This window comes from Xenopus laevis, chromosome 1L (genome assembly GCF_017654675.1).
Source record: "Xenopus laevis strain J_2021 chromosome 1L, Xenopus_laevis_v10.1, whole genome shotgun sequence".
NCBI lineage: Eukaryota > Metazoa > Chordata > Amphibia > Anura > Pipidae > Xenopus > Xenopus laevis.
The window spans coordinates 180,291,514-180,318,908 of NC_054371.1; the positions used below are offsets into that span (position 1 = coordinate 180,291,514).

A 27,395-nucleotide genomic window follows, 5' to 3' on the forward strand; every position below is an offset into this window, starting at 1 on the left:
GTTACCTGATGAATGACTGTGACCAGTTTGACCCCACAAATCTTCAGATTTCCTAGCCTGCCCAACAGATGTATTTTTGGTCTCCCAGTAAAAATCGAAATCCTAATGGATATCTACTGAATAACTGATTTTTGGTCCAATACACAGAACTTCTGCAGTATTTGTACACACCCAACCTTCGCTCTAACAAGGTTACAGAAATCCTAAACATGGTGATAATATTCACTGAGCTGCAGTTCCATCTTCTTCTGATCCTATATCAGCATTTACCTCTCCATCAATGTATTTCTCAAGGCATATGGCACAGTCAGATGTGGAGCTACTGCTTAAGGTGTCCAGGCCACCACAGCTGCCTTCCCGAGGAACTTTCCCTTTAGCCTTGAACTTTCGAGTCTCCATTTTTTCCAGTGCCTGGACAGCCATCCTACTCATAGAATTCTATTAAAAAGAAAATAAAGGTTATAAGACCATCTATATTTCAAATTTGGCCACAGAAACAAGGGATCCTTCTTCCAAAATATCTAACAGGATCTACTAAGATTATAAAAATAAATACATTTCAAAAAGACACATGCAATAAAAATTACAGCCTTCATCACGGTTATTGGATTACGGTTATTGCAAGAGGTACACTTGCACCTAATGTAATCAAATGCATAACTGTAATGATAGGAATGAAAAAAGCATAAAACGAGTTTTAATTCATCATCAGTCAAAAGGAATCAATTAATAAATTCTCCCTCTTTCAAATGCTGGCCAGGACGCTGCTCCTGATTTCCTAATATAAGCTACCCCTAAGCTTTAGCAGACAGACACAGGTTCTCTGCATCACTCTTCAAAACACCAAAGTCTTGCCGGTAAAAACCAATACCTGGCTCCGTCGCTGCTTCAATTTGATCTTGATAAGTAGAATAAGACAAACCAGAGACACCACCACGAAAAAAGCCAGGAAGATTCCCATGTCAAAATACTCTGTTGGTTGCTAAAGCAAAAGTAAGAGAACAATTATTAGATTACATTTCAAAAAAGAGATGTTAGATTACAAACTTTTTATTTTACAAAAATTATTCTTTTCCTTTTCAGCTAAGTTTGTAAGATTTGGAATTGTTTTATTCAAGATCCTGGCCTTTCATTTTAAATGGAAAGAGAAGTCGACAGATCATGTATATCCTATTTTGTAAAGAATCTTATCAATATATGTCTGCTTTAGATCTTTTACTTGGAGCTGCCATTTTATGATGTTCTCTTTGTTCCTTCTCAGAGGACCAGAGCAACAGGCAAATTATAATTATGTTGGTTCTAGCCAACAAAAAGAAAAACAAAAAGTGAAAAGACCCGCCTCTGTCCATTCATTGGTTATTGTCACCTAGCATGTGTGTGAGCACCGTGGGATCAACTCTAGCACGTAAAAAAAAGTCACTTTTTTTTTTAGATTATCCAGTGTCACATACTACATGTATGGGACCTGCTATGCAGAATGTTAGGCACCTGGTTTTCTGGATAATGGATCTTTTTGTAATTTGGATCTTCATACCTTAAGTCTACTAGAAAATCATGTAAACATTAAATAAACCCAATAGGCTGGTTTTGCTTCCACTAAGGATTAATTAAATCTTAGTTTGGATCAAGTACAAGGCACTGCTGTATTATTATAGAGAAAAAGGAAATAATTTTCAAAAATTTTGGATCATTTGGATAAAATAGAGTCTATGGGGATGGTCATTCTGTAGGTTCACTAAGGGAGACATTCACGAAGCAGGAAAGGTAAAACTTCCTTACCCGAGGAGGGCGATGTTGGATTCTTGCACGGGCCCCCTTTTGTTTGTTAACAATGTTCATGAGCTTAATAGCATCCATGCCCTTCATATAAACCACAGGCCTCTTGAGGGGGTCTTCCAACCCCTGATTCAGCTGTAGGGTGAGCAAAAATACATTAGAAGTGATTAGAACAAAGAGCATAGAGGAAAAATGCAACAGCTTTAAGGGCACAATTTTATTTTAAAGCTAGAAATTGCAAGTTTTTTTTTAACTATAAATGTTATACACATATGAACTAGGAAATATCATTTACTTACACGTTCCCCATTCAGGAGAAATGGAGAAGAATCTCTTTTTCTCAGGGGCCCCACTACATCAAAAGGTATTGTAAAGTAATTCTATGGACCAACATGCTGGGTGCAGCTCACTCATTTGCCAAGGTCACCCCTCGGGCCAATGATTGGATCATAATTCATGCAATACCACCTGCTGATGGGGCAGGTTTGATTTTTCCGTTGGTTTGAGGATCGCATCTGAAAAATTAATGCGGTCTTTGATCCAACGACAAGATCAAAAGTTTTCGGCCAGATATTGGTCAGGTGGGCCTGTCAGAGTGCACAGGCAGATAAGTTGCCCAATTAGCCTGAATCTGCAGGTTAATTATAAGCGGTTTGCCAGTATGGAAGTACAGGCTGGCATTATAACATACATTAACAGCCATATGCATAACAGTTCTTTACATGTATCCTGGACTAGGCAGCTCTCTGCTAAACCACACTTGCAACCCAGCATTATGGAATTCTGGGAAAAGAGCAAGCATCGACTTGTTATTGGCTGTTTCCCTCCACTTAGTCTCTATTCTCAGTCTATAGCTCTTTGTTTGTCAAGTTCAATTTAGGAACATCTCTAAGCAGAAGACAGTTTTGTTTGATGAGGTTTTAAATGATCCACAATGCCAATGTTTTTCCAGCCTCATCTGTGTCTGAACTTGCAGATCATGGAGCCTGATCCCTGGGGTGCATTAATATATAGGCTATATAGCGTAGGGGAAAATCTACAGACAAGAAATTTCCCTACGGAAAGAAATTCTTTCAAATTAGTAAGTAAATTTCAGGGCAAGAGCTTAGGAGTTTACTGAGGTAAGAATGATGTGTACAGAAGCAGCTGAAAGGCAATGAGCGAATGCTGTTTGATGAGCCTAATCAAAGTCGAAAACTTTGTTTTTTTTTTAAATTTACAGTTTATAAATACAAATGTATTAACTGCGGAGACCATTTCATGTGCTTTTATGCAGGCAATGAATCGCAAAGGTGGTTGCAGTCATTTACACAGGGGGGTATTAATACAAGTGATTTCAAAAAGAAGCATTAGAAGCAAACTGTACTCATTTTACTTGGCAGCACAGAGATTAACCAGAAAAATAAGTATATTAACTATCGAGCAGATGACTGAGCTTCATGTAAGGACCACAACCTCCCCAGTATTTCATACCTGTTCAACTGCATCAGGGTTATCGGAGACATCAAATATCACAGCTGTGGCGCCTCTCTGCACTGCCCGTTTTGCCTGAATGGGAGAAAAAAAACATGATTATTATTCACTGGGCCACAAGATCTGAAAAGAAGTCACTGAAAATCCAATATGGTGAGATTGATATTTGGGGGTCACTTCTATAAAAAGTTATAAACTGGACAAAATGCTGGACATGTAGTCTGAAAAGCACTGACCTAGATGACAAAAGAATGTAGAAGCCAGCAGATACCAGGAGGAGATGCCTTCTACATGGTTGCAAGGGTCAGAACAGAAAGAGAAAAGGGACATGTACAAATAAGCACAGGCATCAGTTACTGTATATTGAAAATAATTATATTTTATTATGGAAAAATAGTTTTTGGGTTGGTTTCCCCTTTAAAGTAAAATTACAATACCTTAAATGAATAGAAAAAGGGAGTTTTAGCAACAGCAATACTAACTTAAAGGAAAAGTAACAGCGAAAAATCAAAGTGTTTTTAAGGAATGATAATATAGTGTACTGTTGCCTTGCACTGGTAAAACTGGTGTGTTTGCTTCAGTAACACAAATATAGTTTATGTAAACAAACTGCTGTGTAGTAAAGGGGGCAGCCATTCAAGCACAGGATACACAGTAGATAACAGATACGTTTCCATTGTATACTGCACAACTTTTCTGCTGTATATCCTGTACCTTTTCTCCTTTTTCAGCTTTGAATGCCCCCATGGCTACACAGCAGCTTGTTTATATAAACTATTGTATCGTTTCTGGAGCAAACGTGTCCGTTTTAACAATGAGCACAACAGTACATTATATTTTCCTTCATTTAATTTACTTTGATTTTTTTTTTGGTGTTAGTATTCCTTTAAAATGCTACTAAGTTACAGGTTGCGTCATATGAAAAACCATATTGTAGTACTCCCAGATACACATGGAATTGTTTTCTACGTTTTTAAATCATTAGTCCGAACCAGTAGCAAGAAAATATAAACAGAGAGATAATGTTTAAAAATAAATTACAAATAACTTTAAAACAACTGAAAAATGTTAAACTGGGGTGCAGAATCATATTTATTATGCAACAACATTTGAGTTGTCCTTTAATAATATTTCAGATCAGGCACAGAATCCTCTATCCCAAATTGTACAGTGACTACACAAATATGGACACAACTGTACAATACATGTGCTATTTATCTGTTGACCACTAGATGTCGCTCCAGTGAAACTAACTATGTGTATGTTTGGCAACTTCCAAACGAGAGAATGCAGTTAATGAAAGGGCAGATCAGCTATTTTACTCACAGCAGAACACACAGCATTTCTGAAACGTAATTAAACAAGCAATGGAACCATCATTAGTGCAGTCAATGCTAAAGCACACCAGTCATGAACAGCAGTCACACAGTGGGAGCGGCCATACACATTGCATGTTTTGGCACTTGGGCCAACTTGATGGCAACTCTTGGTCGCAGAAAAGTAGGACACTAATAATTATTTGCAAAGTTGTTGGGACGCGCATGATGCAAAGGAAGAATGCAAGGAATGCTAAACCTCTGCAACTATGATGTGTTGGAAAAGCAGCTATAAAGGTATGGGACCTGTTATCCAGAATGCTCGGGACCAGATCTTTTTGTAATTTGGATTTTCATACCTTAAGTCTACTAGAAAATCATGTAAACATTAAATAAACCCAATAGGCTGGTTTTGGCTCCAATAAGGATTAATTATATCTTACGGTAGTCTGTATCAAGTACAAGGTACTGTTTTATAATTACAGAGAAAAAGGAAATAATTTTTAAAAATTATTGGATTGTTTGGATAAAATGGGAGACTGCCTTTCAGTAACTCAAAGCTTTATGGACAACAGGTTTCCGGATAACAAATCCCATACCTGAATTATATTTTGATTATATTTTGGGCCTTGCCCAAAAGAGCTTGCATGCTGCATACACAAGCAAGGGAAAATGCAGCCATGTGAATGGAACAGCAAGGGAAAATGCAGCCATGTGAATGGAACAAAGTCATGTGACTGGAGAAACGGGGGGGGGGGGTTCATCCGGGATGGGCACCTCTATATGAGATACAAGCAATATATGCCACAATTCTCTTTCTATTGTGAAGTTCAAAATTGAAGTTCAAATAAATGGTGTCTTTCTATAGGTATTATGTATCTTTATTGTGGAGAAGTGAAAACCCCAAAAACAAATATTACGAGATGAAGCATCCAGCACAAAACACACAAGACATAACAAGTAAGCACAGAATTGTTTATATTCATCTGCACCTAATGCATCCAAAAAAAGGACTGGATAAAAACTGCTTTGCAGGGACCCTAGAAAGGTAACATGGCAGCCTCCGCCAGCTCTACTACTCATTAGGCTACAGCAGTGGTGCAAATACATGCTCCCAGCAAAGAAGGGATCCTGTTAAAGGAACAGTTCAGAGTAAAAATAAAAACTGGGTAAAAAGGCTGTGCAACATAAAAAATATTTCTAATATATTTAGTTAGCCAAAAATGTAAACTATAAAGGCTGGAGTGACTGGATATCGAACATAATAGACGGAACATTACTTCCTGCTTTGCAGCTCTCTTACTCTGAGTTAGTGACTTTAAGGGGACCCACGTGGGACATAACTGTTCAGTGAGTTTGCAATTGATCCTTAGCATGCAGCTCAGATTCAAAAGCAACAGTTATGACCCATGTGGCCCCGTTAAAGCGATATTGACATGTTTCTATAGAAATCATAGGAACGTTTCAGTACCAAGTAAATGCTGCACCCATAATCGTTCCCCTCAAAGCCCCCCGCAAAGCCGAACCCAGCCCCCGCAAACCTGCATTCACCCGACCGCCGACACTGCTAAAAGACCTTCTGAGCCGTTTCAGTGACGCAGGGCTGGGAAAACAGGAATTCAGCCTATGGAAGGATCGCTCCGCCCCCAGCCCAGCGACACTGAAGCAACCCGGAAGATCTGTTAGTAGAGTCAGCGGGTCGGCAGCACACAGGTTCGCGGGACGGCTTTGCAGGGGGCTTTTATGGGTGCAACATTTATTTTATACTGACACATTCCTATGATTTTTATAGGAACATGTCAGTATCGCTTTAAGCTACTGTTTCAGTGGAAACGAAGAGAGCTGCAAAGCAGGAAGTAGTGTTCAGGCTATTATGTTAGACATCCAGTCACTCCAGTCTTTATACATTGCATTTTGACTAACTATATTAGAAATCTTTTTTATTTTGCACAGCCTATTTACCTAGTCTTTATTTTTATAGTGATGCAAAGCAGCAATGCCACATCTACAGTGCCAAGTGCCCTCCAGCTTGTGGTTCATAAGCTCCAGATGCCTTTAATAATTACTAATGGCAAGGGGTTACTAATGGGGAAGGGGTTAATAAGTAACTAAGCGATAAAACGTACTAAAAGTGTTAAGCTGTGCCTGAGCCCTGATATAGAGTTAAAAAATGAAACCCTTGCATTTGTGAAAAAATATAGTTCTAAAATAGTCTGCTGTGTGTCTCTGCACCACTGGTGCACGGCTTTACACACAAACTGGAGCCATCCACTCCAGCATTCCACAAGCCTCCCATATCCGGATCTTTAGGGCTGCCGGCTGTGACCTTGCAGGTTTCCTTGGCAAGAGATCAAAGCAACAAATCCACAAACAGCAAGGAATGCAATCTTCTGCTCTCTTCTTCTCCCTCCGCTCTAGCATTCTCCCTCGTCTCTTTAGCTCCCTCCCGCCTGCATCTATTCCAACATGGCTTTTTCATCTTTAGCACTCTGTTTTTTCCCTGCAATCACATCTCAGCCTCACCACTAACTATTATTTCATTTCTGCATACAGAAACACAGAGGCATAGAGTATACCGCGTGACTAATGTGCCTAAAGGCCAACGTTATTTACTTATTTTTTCATTTCTGTGCCCCTGATGAAGACCGGTTTACGGTCGCAAAGCGTAGGGCAAATAATGATTTTGTAACATTTTCTTATTGTTAATAAACTTTTTCCTATTAAGAGTGTGCGATCCAAGCATTTTTTAAAGGCCAACTTAAGCAAAAAAAACAAAAACAAAATTCATGTGCAGAGCAGAACTGTTGTTATGGATAAAGGTACTACAGCCCGATGGCACTAAAGAGCCCCCCTAGTCGGAGTGCCTCCCCTTACGTCACAGTTTGTGAGAGTGCTCTGGGCTGGAGGAATGATTATCAAAGTGCTGATGATGATGTGGCAGTTAGCGTGACAAAGCTGGCTAACTGGCTGTCTAATTCCCATCATGCAAAGTAGACCTACATGTGCAGAGACTGCTAAATATAATGAGCAGGGCTCTTGTTAACTATTGCACGAATTGGTATTTGAATGGAATGAGAACATTTGATGCATACTCACTTGAATTATAATAATAGCCATTTACGTATACATTCTAAATAAAGAGTTTTCACACTGAACACTCTGCATGCTCCACAATCAAGAACACAACCTAGAGGGAACAAGTTCATTTCACTCTCTGCCATCTTATTTCTGAGACTACATGTCCCAGCATCCTTAGAAGCAGTGGAATGGTAGCTCCAGCCTAGTTATTTGCAAATACCTGTATTAGGTATTTTTTAGGTTAAAGTTATGGCTTTTGGAGCTAGAATTAAAATGAAAGCTTTGATATGTCACATAGAGTAGAAACGTTGCTGCCAGCGGTACTATAAGCCACCAAATTGCCCTTGACGGTACGGCTAAAATGCAGTGCCCTCTCGCGTTACCTCTTTCTGGCACACGAGTCGCTCATTTATCAACACTGGGCAAATTTGCCCATGGGCAGTTACCTATAGTAACCAATCAGTGATTAGCTTTTTAAAGTCAGCTGCAAGTAGAACAGCGAGTACAGCAATTTGATTGGTTGCCATGGGTTACTGCCCATGGGCAAATTTGCCCAGTGTTGATAAATGACCACCAGTGTGTGAAGCAGTTAATGTGAGAAAGTGAACTATAAAGGAGCCGCGGGGAAGAAAGGTGGAGTGGGGGAGAAAGAGAAACCTTTTGAATTTCTTTACCCCACAGGATGCTTAACACTTTAATTATGAAATAAGGTTACAAGCACAAACCAGAGCAGGGTTAGTTTGTGGTGGCCCAATATTTAAAGTGGACCTGTCACCCAGACACAAAAATCTGTATAATAAAAGTCATTTTCACATTAAACATGAAATCCAATTTCTATTTTTTTATTAAAGCATTCATAGCTGTTGTAAACTCTTTTAAAAATCTCAGCTGTCAATCAAATATTGTCTGCCACTCCTCTATGCCATGGGCATAGAGGCGGGGCAGACAATTACTTTCACTTTCCATTCAGCACTTCCTAGATGTCACTGCTCTCCCCACATTCCCCCGTTCTCTTAACCATTTAATTGTGTAGCCAGGGCATGGGGATGGCCATCAGGTCCCCCATTCTGGTGCACAAACAAGATTCTGAGATGATACAAGGCTTGTCTTAATAACAGTGTCCTCAAAATGGCTGCTGCCTGTTTGCTATCATTTTGAATTCCCAGACTGAAGGAAACAAGATTCAAATAATTTATATAGTGTAATTTAAGTTCATTTTGCTTGACTAATGTGATAAAATAGGATTTTTAATAATTTTTTTGGGTGACGGGTCCCCTTTAAATCTTAAGTGTCCAGTAACAATCATGTGGAGGGAGAAAGACCTCTTTAGCTGATAGAATGTGGGATTCACAGGATATATTAATAGGTATCTAGAGCCTGTAGCACCATCTATGAACTAGCTAAGATACAAACAGCAAATCAATTCTCTATTATCCTTAACCAGGGTGAAATTATGGAATTAAAATCCGAGTAAATTATATTAAGGGAAATACAGTCTATAATTACGGTTTACATTTTTATTTGGTCGTAAAATTTCACGGTTTTCCATATTTGCGCTTGTGCATAGGAGTGGTGACTGCCAAACTGCTTGCATCATAGGTTATTTGATTAAAATAAATGCTACTTGCAAGCAAGGCATGTTTCCCTTTAATTAGCAGAGGAAATTCTTCACTGAAATCAGAGCCCAAGTGAAAAGGGCTTATAGTGTGGACGTTTAGATAACCAGCCATTCATTTGTGCCTCGCTGCCACTCTATGCAACAAGCAAAACTGTTAATCTGAAAGCAAAGGAAAAATTGTATAATTGTGTTTATAAATTTAGCAAGGGCAACGAGGGTGTATTTTGTACTGGAACAAGGGGCCTCCACCCACTATCATTTTTTTGTTCACCTGGCAAAAGTTGCAGAGTATTTTACATTCATCATTCCAGCTCAAGCATTATTATTTCATGTATTTAATTTAAACTTTGCGAGTACTGGTTCAATATTTATACACGGCACACTGAACGTACTAATGGATTTATCTCGGCACCGGTGAAAGAGCTGGAAGTACCCAGAGACAAAGCACAGGAGGGCAAGCCAAAAAGCAACAATGAAATGCAGGGACAGTGTAAACTCGCCTCTGATAAGAACGCTCTGATAAGAACTCTCTGCTTAAGAGCAGTAAGCGGGTTTTTTGTTTGTACAGGTACACAGTTGAGAAGCAGGGAGAAGAAGTGCAGCCCCCATGGGGGCAATAATAAACACTTAGGATGTACCAGATAGCAAATGAGGTAGGGTAGGCTCTAACGCAGGAGTGATCATACTTTACTAATGTGAGGTCTACTTTTTGTGATGTCGTCACATTACGATCTACATCCATAAAATATTGTTTATGGAAAAATATTACTTAAATATTGATTTATGGGAAAATGTGTATTGCTATATTTAACAAACAACTAATTCTTATGTGACCTTAACATAATAAATATCTGGATGAAAAGCATGAAACAGGAGGGAGATTTAGATTTAGCTGTTAATTGACAGTCTCTTGAGATCTATTGATCACCAGCTAAATGTCTACTGCTAGATCCCGATCTACGTCTTTGGCACTCCTGGTCTAATGTATGAAGTCAAGCAATAGGATCATTTTACATGCTTTGACCCAATCAACAAGCCTGCAATAAGATAGATTTACCAAACCAAAGAATTGCATTTCTGCTTACTGCATAAACTAAATCTTTTTCCCTGCAAGTAAGAGTTTTGTCTTTGTTCCATATGCAAAACAGATGTTAGTTCCAAGCAAAATACACTAGAGACTCTCATAAACAGGCATATTAAGTAAAAAGGGGCAAAAGGGTCTACTGCAGTGCAGGCCACACACAAACCATCCTCAAGCACAATCAACTTTTGACCACAGTGCCTGATGATTTGGGCATGCGTGACCCTATGGCTCAACTACCTCTGTTTAATTCCCACAAAAACGGATTATCCCCAATGGAACTTTAGGCATCCTGATGAGGTGTATGTGTTGGGTCATCTGTTGCTACTCTTGCCTGTACTTTTGCAGAAAGAGCTGATGAAGTTATACCAAGACTCTCCTTTTTTACATGGTGTTGCAACAACTGCAGAATGCACCCACAATGAGAAACTATAAACTGCCACTTTGAGGGGCAAATTCACTAAAGCGCGAAGCGGCTAACACTAGCGCAAATTCGCCAGCGTGACGTCATTTTGTTACTCCACCGATTTACGAACGGGTGTTGGTGTAAGTTCGCTAGCGAAAAGGACATACTCTAGCGCTATTTTGCACCCTTACCTTGCCAGGCGAAGTTGCGCTATGGCGAAGGAACTTAACTACGCTAATTCACTAACTTGCTCATTTTACTGAACGTTACCTCTTGCGACAGACTTGCCTTCGCCACCTCAGACCAGGCGAACTGCAATACAGTAGATAGGGCTTGCTTCAAAAAAAGACTACATTTTTTTAAATGCTAAAACACGCTGGTGTCTTTTACTTTTTAGGGGTGATAGGCTGAAAAAGATCGTAAATTTTTTTGGGGGTACATATGGCACCTAAACTATACAGTGGGCACATTTTAGGGCAAAATAACAACTCTATTTTATTTTATGAAGCTTTCACAGGCTTGTGTAGTGTAATATATTTGCTGCTACATATACGTCCATTGTACTTTAACTTGGCGCCGTATGCAAATTAGGCATCGCTAGCGTAACTTCGCTTTGCTTGACGAAGTAACGCTAGTGCAACTTCTCTACCTTTCGCCTCCCTGAGCACAAGTTCGGATTTTAGTGAATTAGCAGCGCCCTAGCGAAACTTTGCCTGGCGAAGTGCGGCGAAGCCAACGCTGACGCAACTTCGAAGGTAAGTAAATTTGCCCCAGTTCGGGCAGTTGGCATGTGGAGCTCCTTATAAAGAGAATATTTTCCTGGACTGGATTTCATTAATCCCAGAGAAGGGTTTGTTACAAGCACTGCTCAGTGCCTTCAGAGAAGTACATTTCTAACACCACCATGTGTCACTGCTGTGGGGCTTGTGTTGTGCCTGCCAGAGTGCTGTTTATGGGAAAAAGTTTCTGAATGGGTCAGTCCTGGAAGAATTTCAAGGGAGTGTGCAAAGTGGCCATCCCAGACACAGCAGGGAAGTCATTTAGTTTGTCAACTGCATTTCAATACCACCCTTTGTTTTTATATCTGCATCACAGAGCGAAACACACAGGCATGTAACACCTTCACTTTAGGTTTGAGAAGCATGGTTGCAACCCAGATTTTCTATACAGTGTACTTCTAGTAACGTGGCTGCAAAAGCCAAATGCTGTCTGAGTGATATTTAAAATGTTACTCATTAAGAGAGTATTATTATAAGGAAATCTCTGTAACTGGGAGAGAGATGTACAATAGCTTTTTCATTTAGTTATGGCCTTTTGGGCATAATTTAAAAAAAAACATTTTTTTTTTAAAAAAAAAACATTAATAGCTAATAACCTGCTCATCACCATTGCATTTTATACCATCCATACTGTGAGACGAAAAATGGATAGTTGGATGAATGAATTAGATAGTTGGATGGATGAATTAGATTAAGGGTGGCACATGGGGAGATTTGGTTGCCTGCGATTAATGGTCGCTACTGCGGGTGACTAGTCTCCCAAAATGCCTTCCCACCGGCAAGAATGCAAAACGCTGGTTGGATGGCATACGTGTTGCTTTGGTTTTCTGAAGTTTCCTTGTGAAGTTTTCCGAAGTTGCCTCACAAGGCATATGGACATACCCCACCTTTTTTTGAAAGTGAACTTTTATTGTTTTCAAAACAAACAATAATAGCAAAAAACAATTTTTTTTTTTTAAATAAAACAAAGTTTCGATACAACTGAAGGAAGAGAATCTGAAGGTGCAGTTCCTGGGTCACATGTACAAGTGGACAGATTGCATAGAACTTTTTTTATCATTTTAATGCAAATTTATCACTACCCAGCCGCTGCACTTCCACTGAACACTTGCATACTGCATTCAGGAGAACCAGCGGTAATTGGTACTTTGTATTTTAGGGTGCCAGTCAATACCCATATTGTGGGCGGGCAACTAGCAGCTCAGCAGACCTGGCAAAGAATGGCGGTAAATCCTTTCCTGCAAGCAGACACAGCGGTGGGGGGAATACTATATGTCCCTTATCATGGTTCCACACCATAGCTTTGCCCATCCAATAAAAACATAGGCAGGTTACACTGTAGTTCATAATACAGTTCTACAGAGGACTGGCACAGCTCAGTGACACAAAGAGTCACTCCGTGACTTTCCCATAGGATTCAATGGCACCTGCCTGCAAGGTGAGTTTGAGCGGGTACTTTCCCAAGTTCCTCAGGTGACCCCAGCTTTGCAGGTGAAGTGGAAGGAGCGGTGACAACACAGAGCAAGAGACAAGAGAAGCCTGTTGGTTATGGCAGCATTAACGGACAAGATTAATGATTAACAGATCAGAGGCAGCGGGTGGTTAATGTACAATTCACAGGTCATTCTGGCGGCAGTGATAAAAGGGAAGGAAACAGGCAGCGTTCCCAACCTCTCCTGCTAAAAAATTAAATAAGAAGAAAGGGAGGGGGGGGGAATATGACAGCAGAGGGAAGGGAGGGAGGAGTGTGTGGGAAAGTGGAGTTGGGAGCCGAATGGAGGGAATCTTATATATAACTGAGTAGCTGCAATCACCACTAGTGCTTAGAGTCAGCTCTAATGGTCTGTGGTTGCCCGACACCCAACTTTTTGGGTGAACATGCTGCTCCACAGAGAAAGTGACTGAAGTGAATCACTAAAACATTCTCTCTGGCCACCGCAATATAAAAGGATTATAATAAAAATAATAACATGGTGCAATGGGCTCCACACACCCTGGACGACATTCCTTGTAATCAGCCAATTGCTCCTGTACTTATCGGCTGATGTCTCCGTCCAGTAGACGGGGTCTGCGAGTGGCTGAGGACCCAGAGGGATTCCTTTACAGCACATGGCAGGGACAGCTTCCCAGGGACCATGGTAACAGGCTCAGTGGCCACTTTGGGAAAGAAATCAGCAGCAGTGACGCGCACAGAGGGAGAGGAATGAAAGGATAAGTGATGAGAAATGGAGGATTACCCGCTGTTTTCCCACAGAGCCTTACTGCCTTTCATCCTAGCCATGGGACGTCTGTGAGAACCTCAATCCAGCTTCACAGACAGAATGAGGAGTCAAGTTTAAGGGATTCTCAATAGATATTATAAAAATCTCCAGTCAAAAAATAGGGATGCACCAATTCAGGATTCGGCAGTTTTCAGCAGGATTCGGATATGGCCAAATCCGTGTGCCTGGAGAAACCAAATCCGGATCCTAATTTGCATGTGTAAATTAGGGACAGGAAGAGAAATCACGTGACTTTTCGTCAAAAAACAATTAAAAAAAAGTTTTTCCACTTTTTCTTTTCCATCCCCATATTTGCATATGCAAATAAGGATTCAGATTCGGTTTGGTATTCGGCCGAATCTTTCATCTAGGATACAGGGATTCGGCCGAATCCCAAATAGTGGATTTGGTGCATCCCTATCAGAAAATAAACCACCCTTGTTAGATGTTTTTATGGAATAAGCCCCTCGTAACCTGTGCAAAAACACACAACATGACAGTCCATTTGAATTAAAGTAGGACAATCATCCCAAAATTTGGTCAAGCTGTTTGGCCGATTGCAACCTACTATCTGACCGCCTGGGCATATATTCATATTGGGAGTGACACCATCCTGTGAACTTTTTGGTTTCCAGACGATCTGTTGGATTTGAAAATGTGCATGGTACATCGCCATTGAATAGGTACCACAGTTCCTCTTGCCGCTGTATGGGTCCTAAGGCTTTTTGGTGCAAAGGATCGGAACAATGGAACACATTTGAAATCAGAACACATTGCAGTTTAACAAAATGCTTGAAAATACCTCTTCATTGAGAAACATTGAAATCATTGTCTCCACGTGCTTTATTACTCAAAAATACTTACTGTGCATTAGGTGGAACAAGCCAATTCCAATGCTCACCAAAAAAACAAGTATTTATGGATGTTGTACCACCCACCCAAGAGGTGATATTGTGCAGGTGCCATTATCCATACATTAGTTGTCGGTAAGCATTTTAAAGGAGAAATCAACCCTACCCCCCACCCCAGGTAGCCCTCCCTCCCTCCTCCCCCAGGGAGATGCCCCATACTCCACACTTACCCCTTGGCTCAGATTCTTCCAGTGAAGTTCCACGCGTCCATCTTCCGGCTCCTCTGTAAGCTGACTGAGAGATCAGCAATTTACATGTACATGCGCAGTTGTCTCAAACCGGCAAACTGCTCCAACTGTCCATGCGCAGAAATACGATCTCTCAGTCAGCTTACAGAGGAGCCGGAAGATGGACGCGTGGAACTTTGCTGGAAGAATCTGCACCGAGGGGTAAGTATGGAGTATGGGGCATCTCCCCGGAGTAGTTAGCCTGGGGGGAGGAGGGAGGGCTACATGGGGTGGGGTTTTTTCCCCACAGGTTGATTTCTCCTTTTAAGGCACATTGACCAGTAGCACCCATTGCTAGGCACCTAGTAGACATTGGAACAGAGAAACATACCATCTACAACATATGGCAGCTGGCTCCTTGAAAGTCACCACCATAGATTCTATGTTCTGTGACAAGTAAGAGGTTAAATATTTAAGTGCTATTTTCTGTATATTTTAGGCATGAAGTGAAATATCCCTCCTCTGGAAACCCCTATTTCTTTGCACTATTAATAGGCAACTTGTAGCCCTTCAAATTTTCCTGAACCAAAACTCCCAGCATTACAGATGATAGGAGATCTGTAATATAAAATGTTCCAGCCCCCGTTACCCAGCCAATGGCAGTAAGACACGTTTTTGCATTTTTCTTTCTGGGGGTAATACTCATTTAACTTGCGCTACGCAACATTTGTTCCACACATTGGAATTCTCATAGAAAAAAAGAGAGCACACAACGGTCTAAGAGAGATTTGAGCTCCCTTCTTACAGCCATTATCTCATTCAGCCAAAAACAACATTTTGTTTTGGGTTTAACTCTTCTTAGATGATTAAAACGTATTCACAGACCAAAGCATTCACACCCTACATCTATACAATGTAGCAGAACATCACATAAATGCCCTGTCTAATGCTATTATGTGCTGAACCATTCAAATCCTTTTTATCTGCATTTCTTACAAGAGGGTTGCCAGCACTTCTGGGGAAAGAATAACAACCTTCTTTCCTTATCTTTCTTCCTGATTAATATTCTTGGTATTAAGCATCAATTTTATCAACCAGGCCAGTAAATTCGCCTTCTATAGGAGATAGCCAGGGAGGAGAAATCAAGCGCCGCACGATGGATGGGCACCCTGTCGCCTTTTCTGAAGAGAAGCACAAGCGGAGTATCGGTAAGTTATTTATTAATAAAGTCTTTGCGATTTTAAAGTTAAATGTCTTGGTGTTTTTTTTTTTCGCTATATACAAACTTTTTTTTTTTTACAAAAAATTTATGTTATTGGTCCTTTAAGTTTGTTTTAGGATAAAGTCTCAGCCACCCTAAATCTCTAGGCAGCAGCATCAATCTTTCACCTATTATATATTATATTTTTATATGAATACATACACCACTATAAAATCTATAAAATCGGAGTTCCAAGGCAAGAATACCAATACAGCTCATAGAGCACTGAGGTGACTTCAAGCATTCCTATGTTGTAAAGTTAGTAGAGGTATAGTAATGTTATCCAGGATGCTGAGGACCTTTTCCAGATAAGGGTTTTTTTCTTAATTTGGATCACCTTACATTAAAAAAAAAATTATAATTAAAATTTAATAATTTAAACATTGCTTTGCCTCAAGCAGGGGTTAATTATATCTTAGTTGGGATCAAGTACAAGGCACTGTTTTATTACTGCAGAGAAAAAGAATACTATTTTTAAAAATCTGAATTATTTGATTATATCCTATGGGAGATGGCCTTCTTGTTATTCGGAAACTTAACTTCCTGGTTAAAGGAGAACTAAAACCTAACTAAAGAAGTCGATAGAAATGTTATACATTATGTTTTATGCTTCTATACCAGCCCAAGGCAACCACAGCCCTTTAGCAGTAAAGATCTGTGTCTCCAAAGATGCCCCAGTAGCTCCCCATCTTCTTTTGTGCTGATTCACTGCACATGCTCTGTGCTGCTGTAAACTGAGTTTAGGGACCAACTAACAATATACAGTACACATAGAATATAACTGTATACAATACAGGACTTAGTAATTAATACAGATAATTACTACATGGCAGCACAGAAACCAGTGCAATTAGCATCAGAATTGAATCAGCCCTGTAGCATCATCTTACCGTATATTACAGACCAACCTCATTTTCTGCTGGATAATTTGTGACAACCCCTAAGCTTAGCTTCTAAACAGCTGCTCAGAGCCCACTGAGCATGTGAGTGTCACAGACAATTTACAAGATGGTGACCCCCTGTGACAAGTTTGATGTCCCGAATCATTGCTGCTACTGACAAGCTGAAACTTTAGGCTGGTGCAATGAGTTCAGTATATAAAATATGGCATTTTTAACCACATTCATTTTTAGAGTTTAGTTCTCTTTTAAGGTGTTTCCGTATAATGGCTCCCATACCTGTGCAATACATCATTTCCCAGAATACTCATTTCAGCAAGTTGTCAGTGAGCACTGCTAATACCAAATTACATCACTACGAAAGGCAAATCCTGCAGAAATCACCCTGAGGGCGAGATCACATGTGCCATTTTTACGTTGCGTTTTTAAAAAAGCGCAGCCGAGCGCAAATACGCACAAAATGAATCCCTATTGAACATAATGTAATATGTACTATAGCAATTCCCATGAGGGCCAACATCTGCCACGCAACACATTTTTCAGCAGAAATGCCAATACACCAAGGAAAACACCATATTACTGAACTCTATGGGATCCGCAGGTTTGGAAATACAATTCACTGAAATACGCTGTGTATTTTCAATATGGAGGCCACACTCTCGAGAGATGAATTGTGCAAATATATATTTGTGCCATTGTATGCTGGTGATGTAATTATGTTGCGTATTAACGATCAGCCCAACTAGATTTGGCATGTAAATTGCTTTTCTACTTTTTTCACAAAAGTTTACTAAAATTCTTCCAAGTGGAAATGTGTGTTGGGAAAAGAATGCTACATGTTAAAAAAACGCACATTATCATGTGTGTGGTTTCACTGGCGTATTTATGGTCGCCCGCATGTTTTTAATAATGCAACGTAGAAACACCCCGTGCGACCTCGCCCTTAAGTTTACTAGCATTTAAATGAACGATATAAACGCCCAGAACCGTAGCACCCTGAATGAACCTACAGTGTGGTTATTTCCAGGCTGTCAGTCACACACATTCAATGGCCATACATATTGGAACTATACTCTCAGATATGTCTATTTACAGTGTAAGGATAAAAGTACTGATTTTCTGTGTAACTAAGATTAAAAAAAATAAGGTATATAAAAAAAATTCATTGCATTGTAGCAACACAAGAACACGCCACAATGTTCTGTGCTTTGTGTACGCAGGTGTTTTACTCGAAAAGCTCAGAATGCAAGAAAGTGTTCACGCACTAGCAAATCTCTAGAGTTACTGTTTGCAAAGGTAGGTAACACAAGGCCCCCTTCCACTTCTTCCACAGCTGCGCTCCTTTGCAAGAATATTTACCCAGTGTTAAATTATTCTGTCACACCTGGGCCTGCTACTTAAAAGGAAGATCTACTGTATTTAGAATAGGGTTTGGATTCTATTAAGGTTTTTCTTGACAGTAAAGCTTCTACCCTCTAGCTCAGGGGTCCCCAGCCTCTTTCACCCGTGAGCAACATTCAGATGTAAAAAGAGTTGGGGAACAACACAAGCATACGTTCCTGGGGGTCCACTGCCAAATAAAGACTGTGATTGGCTATTGATAGCCCCTATGTGGATTGGCAGCCTACAGGAGTCTCTGGTTGGCAGTAGTTATTATGCAACCAAAACGTGGCTCCAAGCCAGGAATTCAAAAATAAGCACCTGCTTTGAGACCACTAGAAGCAACATCCAAGGGGTTGGGGAGCAACACGTTGCTCGCGAGCTACTGGTTGGGTATCACTGCCTAGCTTCACCAACCCCAAATCAAGGCTTGATATCAGTGGCGGAAATACCGGGGGAGCAGGGGGTGCGAGTTGGCCAGGGCCTGCACCACCTCAGGGCCCCCTGTAGACCACGCGCCGCTGACAAATGCGGCCAAATGCGCCCGTTTGGAGGGGGCGGGGCCCGGCTGTGCGTCACGCACCAGGGCCCGCCCCCCTCTAGTGACGCTTCTGCTTGATATTGACAAAGCAAAAGCTGCCTCATCATGTAGCTCATACTGAATGTTGAATAGTAGATCGTAAACTCAGCCAATTGTTAGTGACCTGGGTTTACAAATCCCAGTGTCTAATGCCATTGCCATTTCATATTTGCATAGAATTTGTCCAGTTAGCTGCAAATACAGCTAAATAAATATTAAATTAATATCAACAGCAAAATGACACAGATAACTAATGTTCGCAGAATAGAGCACTAAAGGTGAATGTCCCGTTTTAGAAACAGAAGTACATGCTAACAGGAACACTTGCGTTAATAATTTATTTTTTTTATCTTGTATCCAAACGGCATTGACAGTTATTCGTGCAAACTTTCGGCTGAGCTGTACAAAATGTTGTATAAATCGTTCAGGTTACCCATTAAGGATTGGCCGGCAGTCGACACTTAAGAGTATCAGTGGCACATCTACAATTCTTTTGCAACAAACTGCATTGGGAGCTGTTAGCACCCCAAAATGTGCGTTAAGTAAGGTCTACTTTTTCCCTTTAATCTGAACGGCCCAGATCATAAATATGACCTCTCATTAACGATTTTCAAAATATCTTTTTTTTTGTTGCTCACCCTAACAGTTAAAACCACCATATGCAGGAGATCTTACAGAGATTGTCTAAACTGAAACGTTGCAAATCATCCAGGAATATCTATATATACATACATATAGTCATCAGTGAATATTATAGCACGCGGCACATTAATAGTGTGGCTCTCAGGGCTGCCTTACACGTGATATAAGATGAAAGAGTAAAGTCAATGAGCATGAAAGCACAAGCATCAGAAATATTCGGCACAGGCTTCATGCACCACTTGATCAACAAAGAAATCAAGTTGGTGGAATCCCAAATGGTAACGAATACATCGGAAAGTTCTACTGGAAAGGTCTGGTACCAGACAATTTAAACAATGTGGGAGGAAGCCCCTCTTGAATCTGTGTAACCAGCTCCGAGGTTATTTAAGGTTTAAGGCATATAAAGTGACACAAAGCTCTTGGGCATAAAACTCTCACATTGTTTAACTACTTGGAGCATCATCAGACGATGAATAAAGATCAGGTTCAGAGCCTATGTATTATTGATTCACTATTATGTGTTAGCAACAAATATACCTAATCACAGCTAATTTTGTCTCATCATTGAAGTTCTTTGTTTGCATCAACCAAATTACATCTTCAAGATACAGCAATCGAACGCAAAGTAATGTCAGTTTTTATCAGTAGACCTAGCACATGGGCCAACACGCTTGCCCTCTATTGGACACTGGAATATTTACTCAAAGCAGTAGCACTACAGAAATCTACTGACATTAAATATGGCCATACAGGTATAAAATTGGACAAAAGCAAGTTTTGTAAAAATTTTTGGTACATGTAGGCACTGTGGGTATTCAGCACCGGAGAAGGAAGTTAATATAAGTCACTACTATTCCATTCACAGCCTGAACGAACAGAGTTATAGAAAGATAACTGCATGGGTTTGGCCACTCAAACACTATCCCTGTAATCGGTTGGTCGCCGTTATATTTTAGCCAAAGAGCGGAACTAAGAATTACATGATATATCTTTGTAGGAAGCAAGACATCCTCTTTGTAGGGTTTTATACTTAAAGAAGAAATACATGCATTATAATGCAGGTCACTTTTGCTAACAAACATGCCACACCAAGGCTTCTCCCCTGTAGATATAGAGTAAATGCTTGACTAATTGTTGGATCTGTTTCATTCACAGATCCAACATGATGCACCATATAAAACAGCACAGTCTCTTCTGGCACAAAATGAATGAATGGGAAAGCAAAGCACTCTTTACATCTTTTGAAACATATCTGAAGTCTATCACTACATCACATGAGGGTGGTGCTTGAGATTTGTGTACTTTACAGAGACACTTGGAGGCCACCCACCAATCTCAAAGCTGCTTACCGATACATCCCATATCTTAAACACATATTGTAATAGCGAATTCTACCATTTCCACAAATAGATCCATGATGGGGAACAGCATTAAATGTTTCTTAGCCACTGTTGGGTGTCTTTTTTTTTCTCCTAAAATGTGGACACATACACACCTACCTATACAGTATGTATGTATATTTTTATTTGTATAGCACTCCTTGAGGGCAAAGCACTGTACAGCAAAACAATAAACTAGTACAGGTATGGGATACGTTATCCGGAAACCCGTTATCCAAGTTCTGAATTACCGAAAGGCTGTCTCCCATAGACTCCATTATAATAGATGAATCCAAATTTTTGTTAATTATTTCCTTTTCTCTGTGAAATAAAATAGTACCAAAACTGTACTTTTGGTAATCCTTATTGGAAACAAAACCAGCCTATTTGGTGTATTTAATGATTTTCTAGTAGAAGAGAACAGGAACAACAAAAAATTAAATTGTGAAAATATCATATAGTGTTGCCCTGCACTGGTAAATCTGGTCAGTACTAAAGTTCATATATGAGTAGCAATGGCTGAAATGGAAAAAAAAGGCTATATGGCACAGGTTAAATTGTGGATAATAGATAACATAATAATGCATTGTCTTTTTATTACTTTAAAACAATTCCATTTTTTGATGTTACTGGTCCTTTAAGGTATGAAGATCCAAATTATAATAAGTAATAAGTGCATTATCAGAAATACAATTCACATAAATATTAAATATAATTACAATTACAGATTTAGTGCTCAGTGTCAAGGAGACAAAGGGATGGAGGGCCCTGCCCAGTAGGGCTTACAGTCTAAATTGGAGAGTAACATACAGACAAATTGCTACGCGTTCTACATCTCCAAAATGTTCTCTGTCTGGCAAACATTAGTACTTTTAGTAGTTTTAGAAGAAAACCTAGAACTATATGTCTTTGCAGGCTAACTTGTTCCTGATAAAAATATCCACAGAGTGTGTGTGTACAGTAGATTATAAGCTTCTCTGGGGCAGGGACCTATGCGAATGATGTATATTGTATAATGTCTGTAGAGCACTAAGGAATATGGCAGCGCAATCTAAAGTATACAAATTTGACCCCATGCAGAAATTTAAAGATCTCTTTAATACCATTCTTGTCACCACTCCACCAATCCGATTTTCATGTTGCTATGGGATATTGATAATATATTGGCTTTCCGTGGGATTCTACCAAGTCTTGTAAAAGTCTACCGTTCCAAAAGATGATATATTACAGACACCTTAAAGAAAACCAGTAAGAATATAGTGTATGTCCAAACATGAAGACATGAAGGCTAATTAAAATTGAATAAGAAGAATTGAAGCACCACTAGAGGTGGCAATACAACCTAAATCAAGCCCTGTGTGTTTAATTCTAAGAATGTCTCAGACACACACACCTGAAGAATGCCTGGGGATGCTGCGGTTACATAGATAAACACTTGATTCCTATTTGACAAGTCTGGACATTGCTTGTCTTTAAGTCTAGGCAGAATGATCATGGAGAGCCCCACAGCCCCCATCCCTACACACTCCCACCCACTGTTGCCTGCTCACATCAAAGGCAGGAAAATAATTCTGCAAAGGCAGGTGTCCACCCTGCAGGGTGAAGGGGGGAGAAGGGAACTGTGCCATACAGAAGATCTGGAGGAATATTTCCTTAGCACACTTCCATAAATCAGAGTGCAAGGCTAAAGAAATACTATATTTGGTGATCGTGACTGTGAATGTCTCAGTCTGGGAAAGCTTAATGTTAAACCCTGCTACCTGCATTTGGAAGAATGCTGAATGCTGAATAAATGAAATAGCCTTTAACATGATCGTCATGATTCAGTAAAGCTTAGTAACACACAAATTGTTGTGGAAAAGAAAAAAAAAATAAAGAGCTGTTAAGCTTTAAATTAATGTTTAGTATGATGCAGAGAGTGATATTCTGAGACAATTTGCAATTGGTTGTCATTTTTTGTTATTTGCGGTTTTTGAGTTATTTAGCATTTTATTCAGCAGCTCTCCAGTTTGCAAGTTCAGTTCATCAGGTTGCTAGGTTAAAAATTGCTCTAGCAACCATGCATTCATTTGAACCAGAGACTGGAATATGAACAGGAGAGGGCCTGAATAGAAATAAAAGTAATAAAAGTAACAATAGAAATAAAAGTGTAGCCTTACAGAGCATTTGTTTTTTAGATGGGGTCAGTGACCCCCATTTGAAAGCTGAAAAGCATCTGAAGAAGACAAACAATACAAAAACTACAAAAAAATGCCAATTAAAAAGTTGCTTAGAATTAGCCATTTTATAACATACTAACAGTAAACTTAAAGGTGAACCAACCCTATACATAGGGCATCATTAGGGTTGCCACCTCACCCCTTTAATCCTGCATTGCTATTTAGGAATTAATTTAGAAGCATGCATAAACATAAATCACTGTGAATGAAAAAACCAAGAAATAGACTGCTCCAGCTCACCGATCTTTCCTTCAACCAGGTGCTCAATCAACAGTGTCCCCACTGTAAGTACATAAAAAACTCCACAGGCTGACGACACTTCTGGATAAGTTTATTGGAAAAAACTGCTGTGATTAAGGAATACAATCCCGAAACGTGTTAGGCGGTTTACAGCAGTTCTTTCCAATAAACTTATCCAGAAGTGCAGTCAGCCTGTGGAGTTTTTGATAAACATAAATCAGTTTCGTCTGCAGCATGCATCTAAATGAATTGCTAAATAGCCATGCAGTATGCGGCCCTAGGTATCATTCATTCATTACATATTGACATAGCAATTGAGCATATGCCCTTTCAAATTGCAGTACAGGTATGGGATCCGTTATCTGGAACCTCATTATTCAGACATCCATCTCCCATTGACATCATTTTATCCAAATAATCCAAATTTTTAAAAATGATTTCATTTTTCTCTGTAATAATAAAACAGTACCTTGTACTTGATCCAAGATATAATTAATCCTTGATTGGAAGCAACACCAGCATGTTGGGTTTATTTAATGTTTATGTGATTTTCTAGTAGACGTAAAGGACCAGTAACATCAAAAAAAAAATTAAAAAATAAACACCAAGACAAATTAAACCTTAAAATTGCAAAGCTTTTATTAAGAAATAACTTACAGAATCTTTGCGTCCATCTTGCAGCACTTGATTTCTCCTCACTGGCTATTCTACTGACAGCATGTGAAGGAGTGTGGGCTGGGAAGAGGAACAAGGGACAGGAAGTAGCAGCAGAAGGGTAGAAGAAGAAAAAGGAGGAGGAGGTAGCGGCCTTGCCTTCAAATACTGTGCATTGCCCCCTCCCTCCTTTGTGTTGCCTGCTGCTTGACTAGGGGACGCACAGACTCTCCCAGAACTGTCCCAGCGCGGCTGGGATGTTGCTCCGGAAGGGTTGAGAGGACCGGGCTGAGCCGGAGCTACCACAAGCCATTTCTCCCGGTAAAGAAGTTCATGTCTTGGCCAGTGGGAGTGCTATCCCGGGGGCTTCCCAGCCGCATCATCCCATGGAGATTCACAGGTGCTGTAACAGATACTGAGGAATTAAAGGACCAATAACATCCCCAGGGGAACTCTTCCTCTTCTGTTCCTCTTCTCAGCCCACGCTCCTTCACATGCTGTCGGTAGAATAGCAGGGAGGAGAAATCAAGCGCCGCAGGATGGATAGTTGCCCTGTTGCCTTTTCTGAAGAGGAGGGGAAGCGTAGTTTCTGTAAGTTATTTCTTTTTAAAGGCTTTGCGATTTTTAATGTTTAATTTGCCTTGGCGTTTTTTTTTTCATGGTACACTAACAAATTTTTTTTTTAATTTTTTTTATGTTACTGGTCCTTTAAAGTATGAACATTCAAATTATGTATAAGGATTTTACAGGGATATCACTTGCTAAGGTAAAAAAATATGTAGTCAGAGTTATTTTGTTTGGTTTTACAGATGGTCCTCGGAACAACTCACAATCGGCACATGATTCCAGCACCACCAGCAGTTTCCTCTGTACCAAATGCACCTCAGTCTAGGTAACACATCCTCAGGAAACTGCAGTAAGTATGGGACATCGCATTTCCATCAGTGATGCCCAAACTTCCATCCACTACACTATTACCAGCGATGCTTCCCCTTTCAGTCACAGTAGTTCAACCAGTGGCTCCTCCCCTTTATCCAAAATAGGGTGTTAAGTCACTTGGTAAATCCTGCATTCCTTTTCATTCCATCTCTCAGACTGTTAAAGCCGGGGTTTGAAGGCTGCCTGAGGTCGATGGAATGGAATGCAGCATTCACCTTGTGGCTTAAAGTTGCCCATGTGTATGCTACTATGTTCCCTTCGCTTTTCCATCCAGCGCACGTGCGTTCCCTTCGAAATATGGTTTTATACACAGGAGTACCCTTAAGCCACACAACAGACCCTGCATTCCTTTTCACTCCACCCCTCAGACTGCAGGAGCCGGGATCTGCAGGCTGCCTGGAACGCAGTATTTACCTTGTGGCTTAAAGGTGCCCATGTGTATGTATCCATATGTCCTTCTGTTTCCCTCCCTTCCAACAGCGGTGCCTCCTCTTCATCCAAAAAATAGTTTTATACACTGGAGCACCCATAAATCACTCTTGGTAGACCCTGCATTCCTTTTCACTCCATTCCTCAGACTTCAAATGCAGGCGTCTGCAGGCTGCCTGGGTTCCAATGGAATGGAATGCAGCAATCACCATGTGGCTTAAATGTGCCCATGTTTATGTTGCCATATTTCATTCTCTTTCCCATCCTTTCATCGCAGTGCCTTCCCTTAATCCCAAATATGGTTTTATACACTGGAGCACCCTTAAACCATTCTTGGTAGGCCCAGCATTCCTTTGCACTCCAAACTTCAGACTGCAAAAGCCGAGATCTGCAGGCTGCCTGGGGTCCATTTAAATGGAAAAGAATGCAGCGTTCATCTAGCAGCTCAAAGGAAGCAAAACCGATTGCTGTTAAGGGGTCAGGAAGGAATTTTCCCCTTTAGTAAAGCAAATTGTCCCAAGTTTTTCAGAGGTTTTTTGCCTTCCTTTACAATCAAAAAGTGTTTTTCGAATTATTAATAAAGCTATGACTTACATAGAAAAGTCATTGTGTGTATCTTTATTGTGGGTATTGGGCTAGGGATTTGGCAGGGATAACATATTGAGGGGGAGGAAGAGGAGTTAGAATAAGGCTCTTAAAGAGCAGGAAATTGTGATATTGGTTATGTTTCTCCTTGGTTCCTAGCAATGAAACTGAAACATCACTGCTGTGTTAGTCCTACTTCCAAGAATAGAAAGGACAATATACTGATAATCAGCTTCCAAGCTTGCCTTCAGACAACTCCCCCCCCTTTGGGCCTTCCAAGAAGGGCTGGCTCCACAGTTTAGAAGGGCCATGATGGTCTGTGTTGGTTTCAGGAATCCATGGAAATTAAATATTTAAAAAGAAAACCAGTTACATGCAGATCTGCAACCAAATTCTGTTTAGAATCATCATCTCATGCTCTTTTACCTTAGTTGCCTAAAATTCCCTGGCATCTACAGTTTATGCATTAGTGATGAATCTACTAATTTAGCCTCTTCAATAGATGATAACAAAGGCAAGTTAAACTGGGTTGCAGCTGTATTAGGTGGGGTATTCATATAGACCTGACACTGTCCAGCCTTTATCACATCCATTTATTAGTATAAGAATGTATAATCTATAGAGGTTTTATGAATCAGACTCCTGGAATGAACACATGGTTGAACATTGAGAGCTGTACTGTATGAAGGAAAGTAATACAAGTGCATTACACAATTCCCTCTGTAAAACAGCTGATAAAGCAACAGGGTAATACGGAGACTGTGGATGGTTAAATGGCAGCAAGACCAGCAGTTTAGACATATGAATGAGGGTATTATAGATAAAGGGTAACCAAATCATGGAGCACCAGGCAGCACTTGGGGTCATATAAAAAGTCCAAATTTATTGATAATATATCATAAAATCATATTAAGCAACCAAGTGAAACAGCCCCACACTTAACGCGTTTCGTGGCCTCATGTCACTTCTTCAGGTACTTCTGAAGAAGTGGCGTGAGGCCACGAAACGCGTTAAGGGGACCCACCAAGGGATTTGTATATGTTCAGCAGCATATAATATGGATTGTTTGCAATACCTTGCCATTTAAGACAAATCAAATTGGGGCAAAAAAATGCAAATGGACTCAAGTGGCAATTATGTTTTATGACAATTCATACTGTCCACAAGAAAAGCAGCATGACAAAATGATTCCACTTTTAGAAGAACAACAACAAATGTAGAGTGTGTCTGCAGATGTGTTTGGTGTCATGCTGCCCCTACAATCACACCTCAGTGGCCTCCCACAAATCCAGCTCACGGGGTTACTGTTACGTTTGTTTGAT

At 40.2% G+C, this 27,395-nt stretch overlaps 1 protein-coding gene across 2 annotated transcripts in view; it reads right to left on the minus strand.

The window, feature by feature from the left end:
- Positions 1-27,395, minus strand: part of znrf3.L (zinc and ring finger 3 L homeolog) — an 85,306-nt gene that overhangs the window by 6,383 nt on the left and 51,528 nt on the right. Inside the window, exons 2-6 of one of the 2 annotated variants that reach the window (XM_018263896.2) lie at positions 3,486-3,536; positions 3,250-3,324; positions 1,780-1,911; positions 872-982; positions 271-438 (exon numbers count right to left, since the gene is read on the minus strand). In XM_018263896.2, the coding sequence (XP_018119385.1) occupies positions 271-438; positions 872-982; positions 1,780-1,866 (366 nt within the window). In that variant the 5' untranslated portion in view covers positions 1,867-1,911; positions 3,250-3,324; positions 3,486-3,536. The remainder of the gene's footprint in view (positions 1-270; positions 439-871; positions 983-1,779; positions 1,912-3,249; positions 3,325-3,485; positions 3,537-27,395) is intronic. The other variant, XM_018263868.2, reaches the window with a different exon arrangement.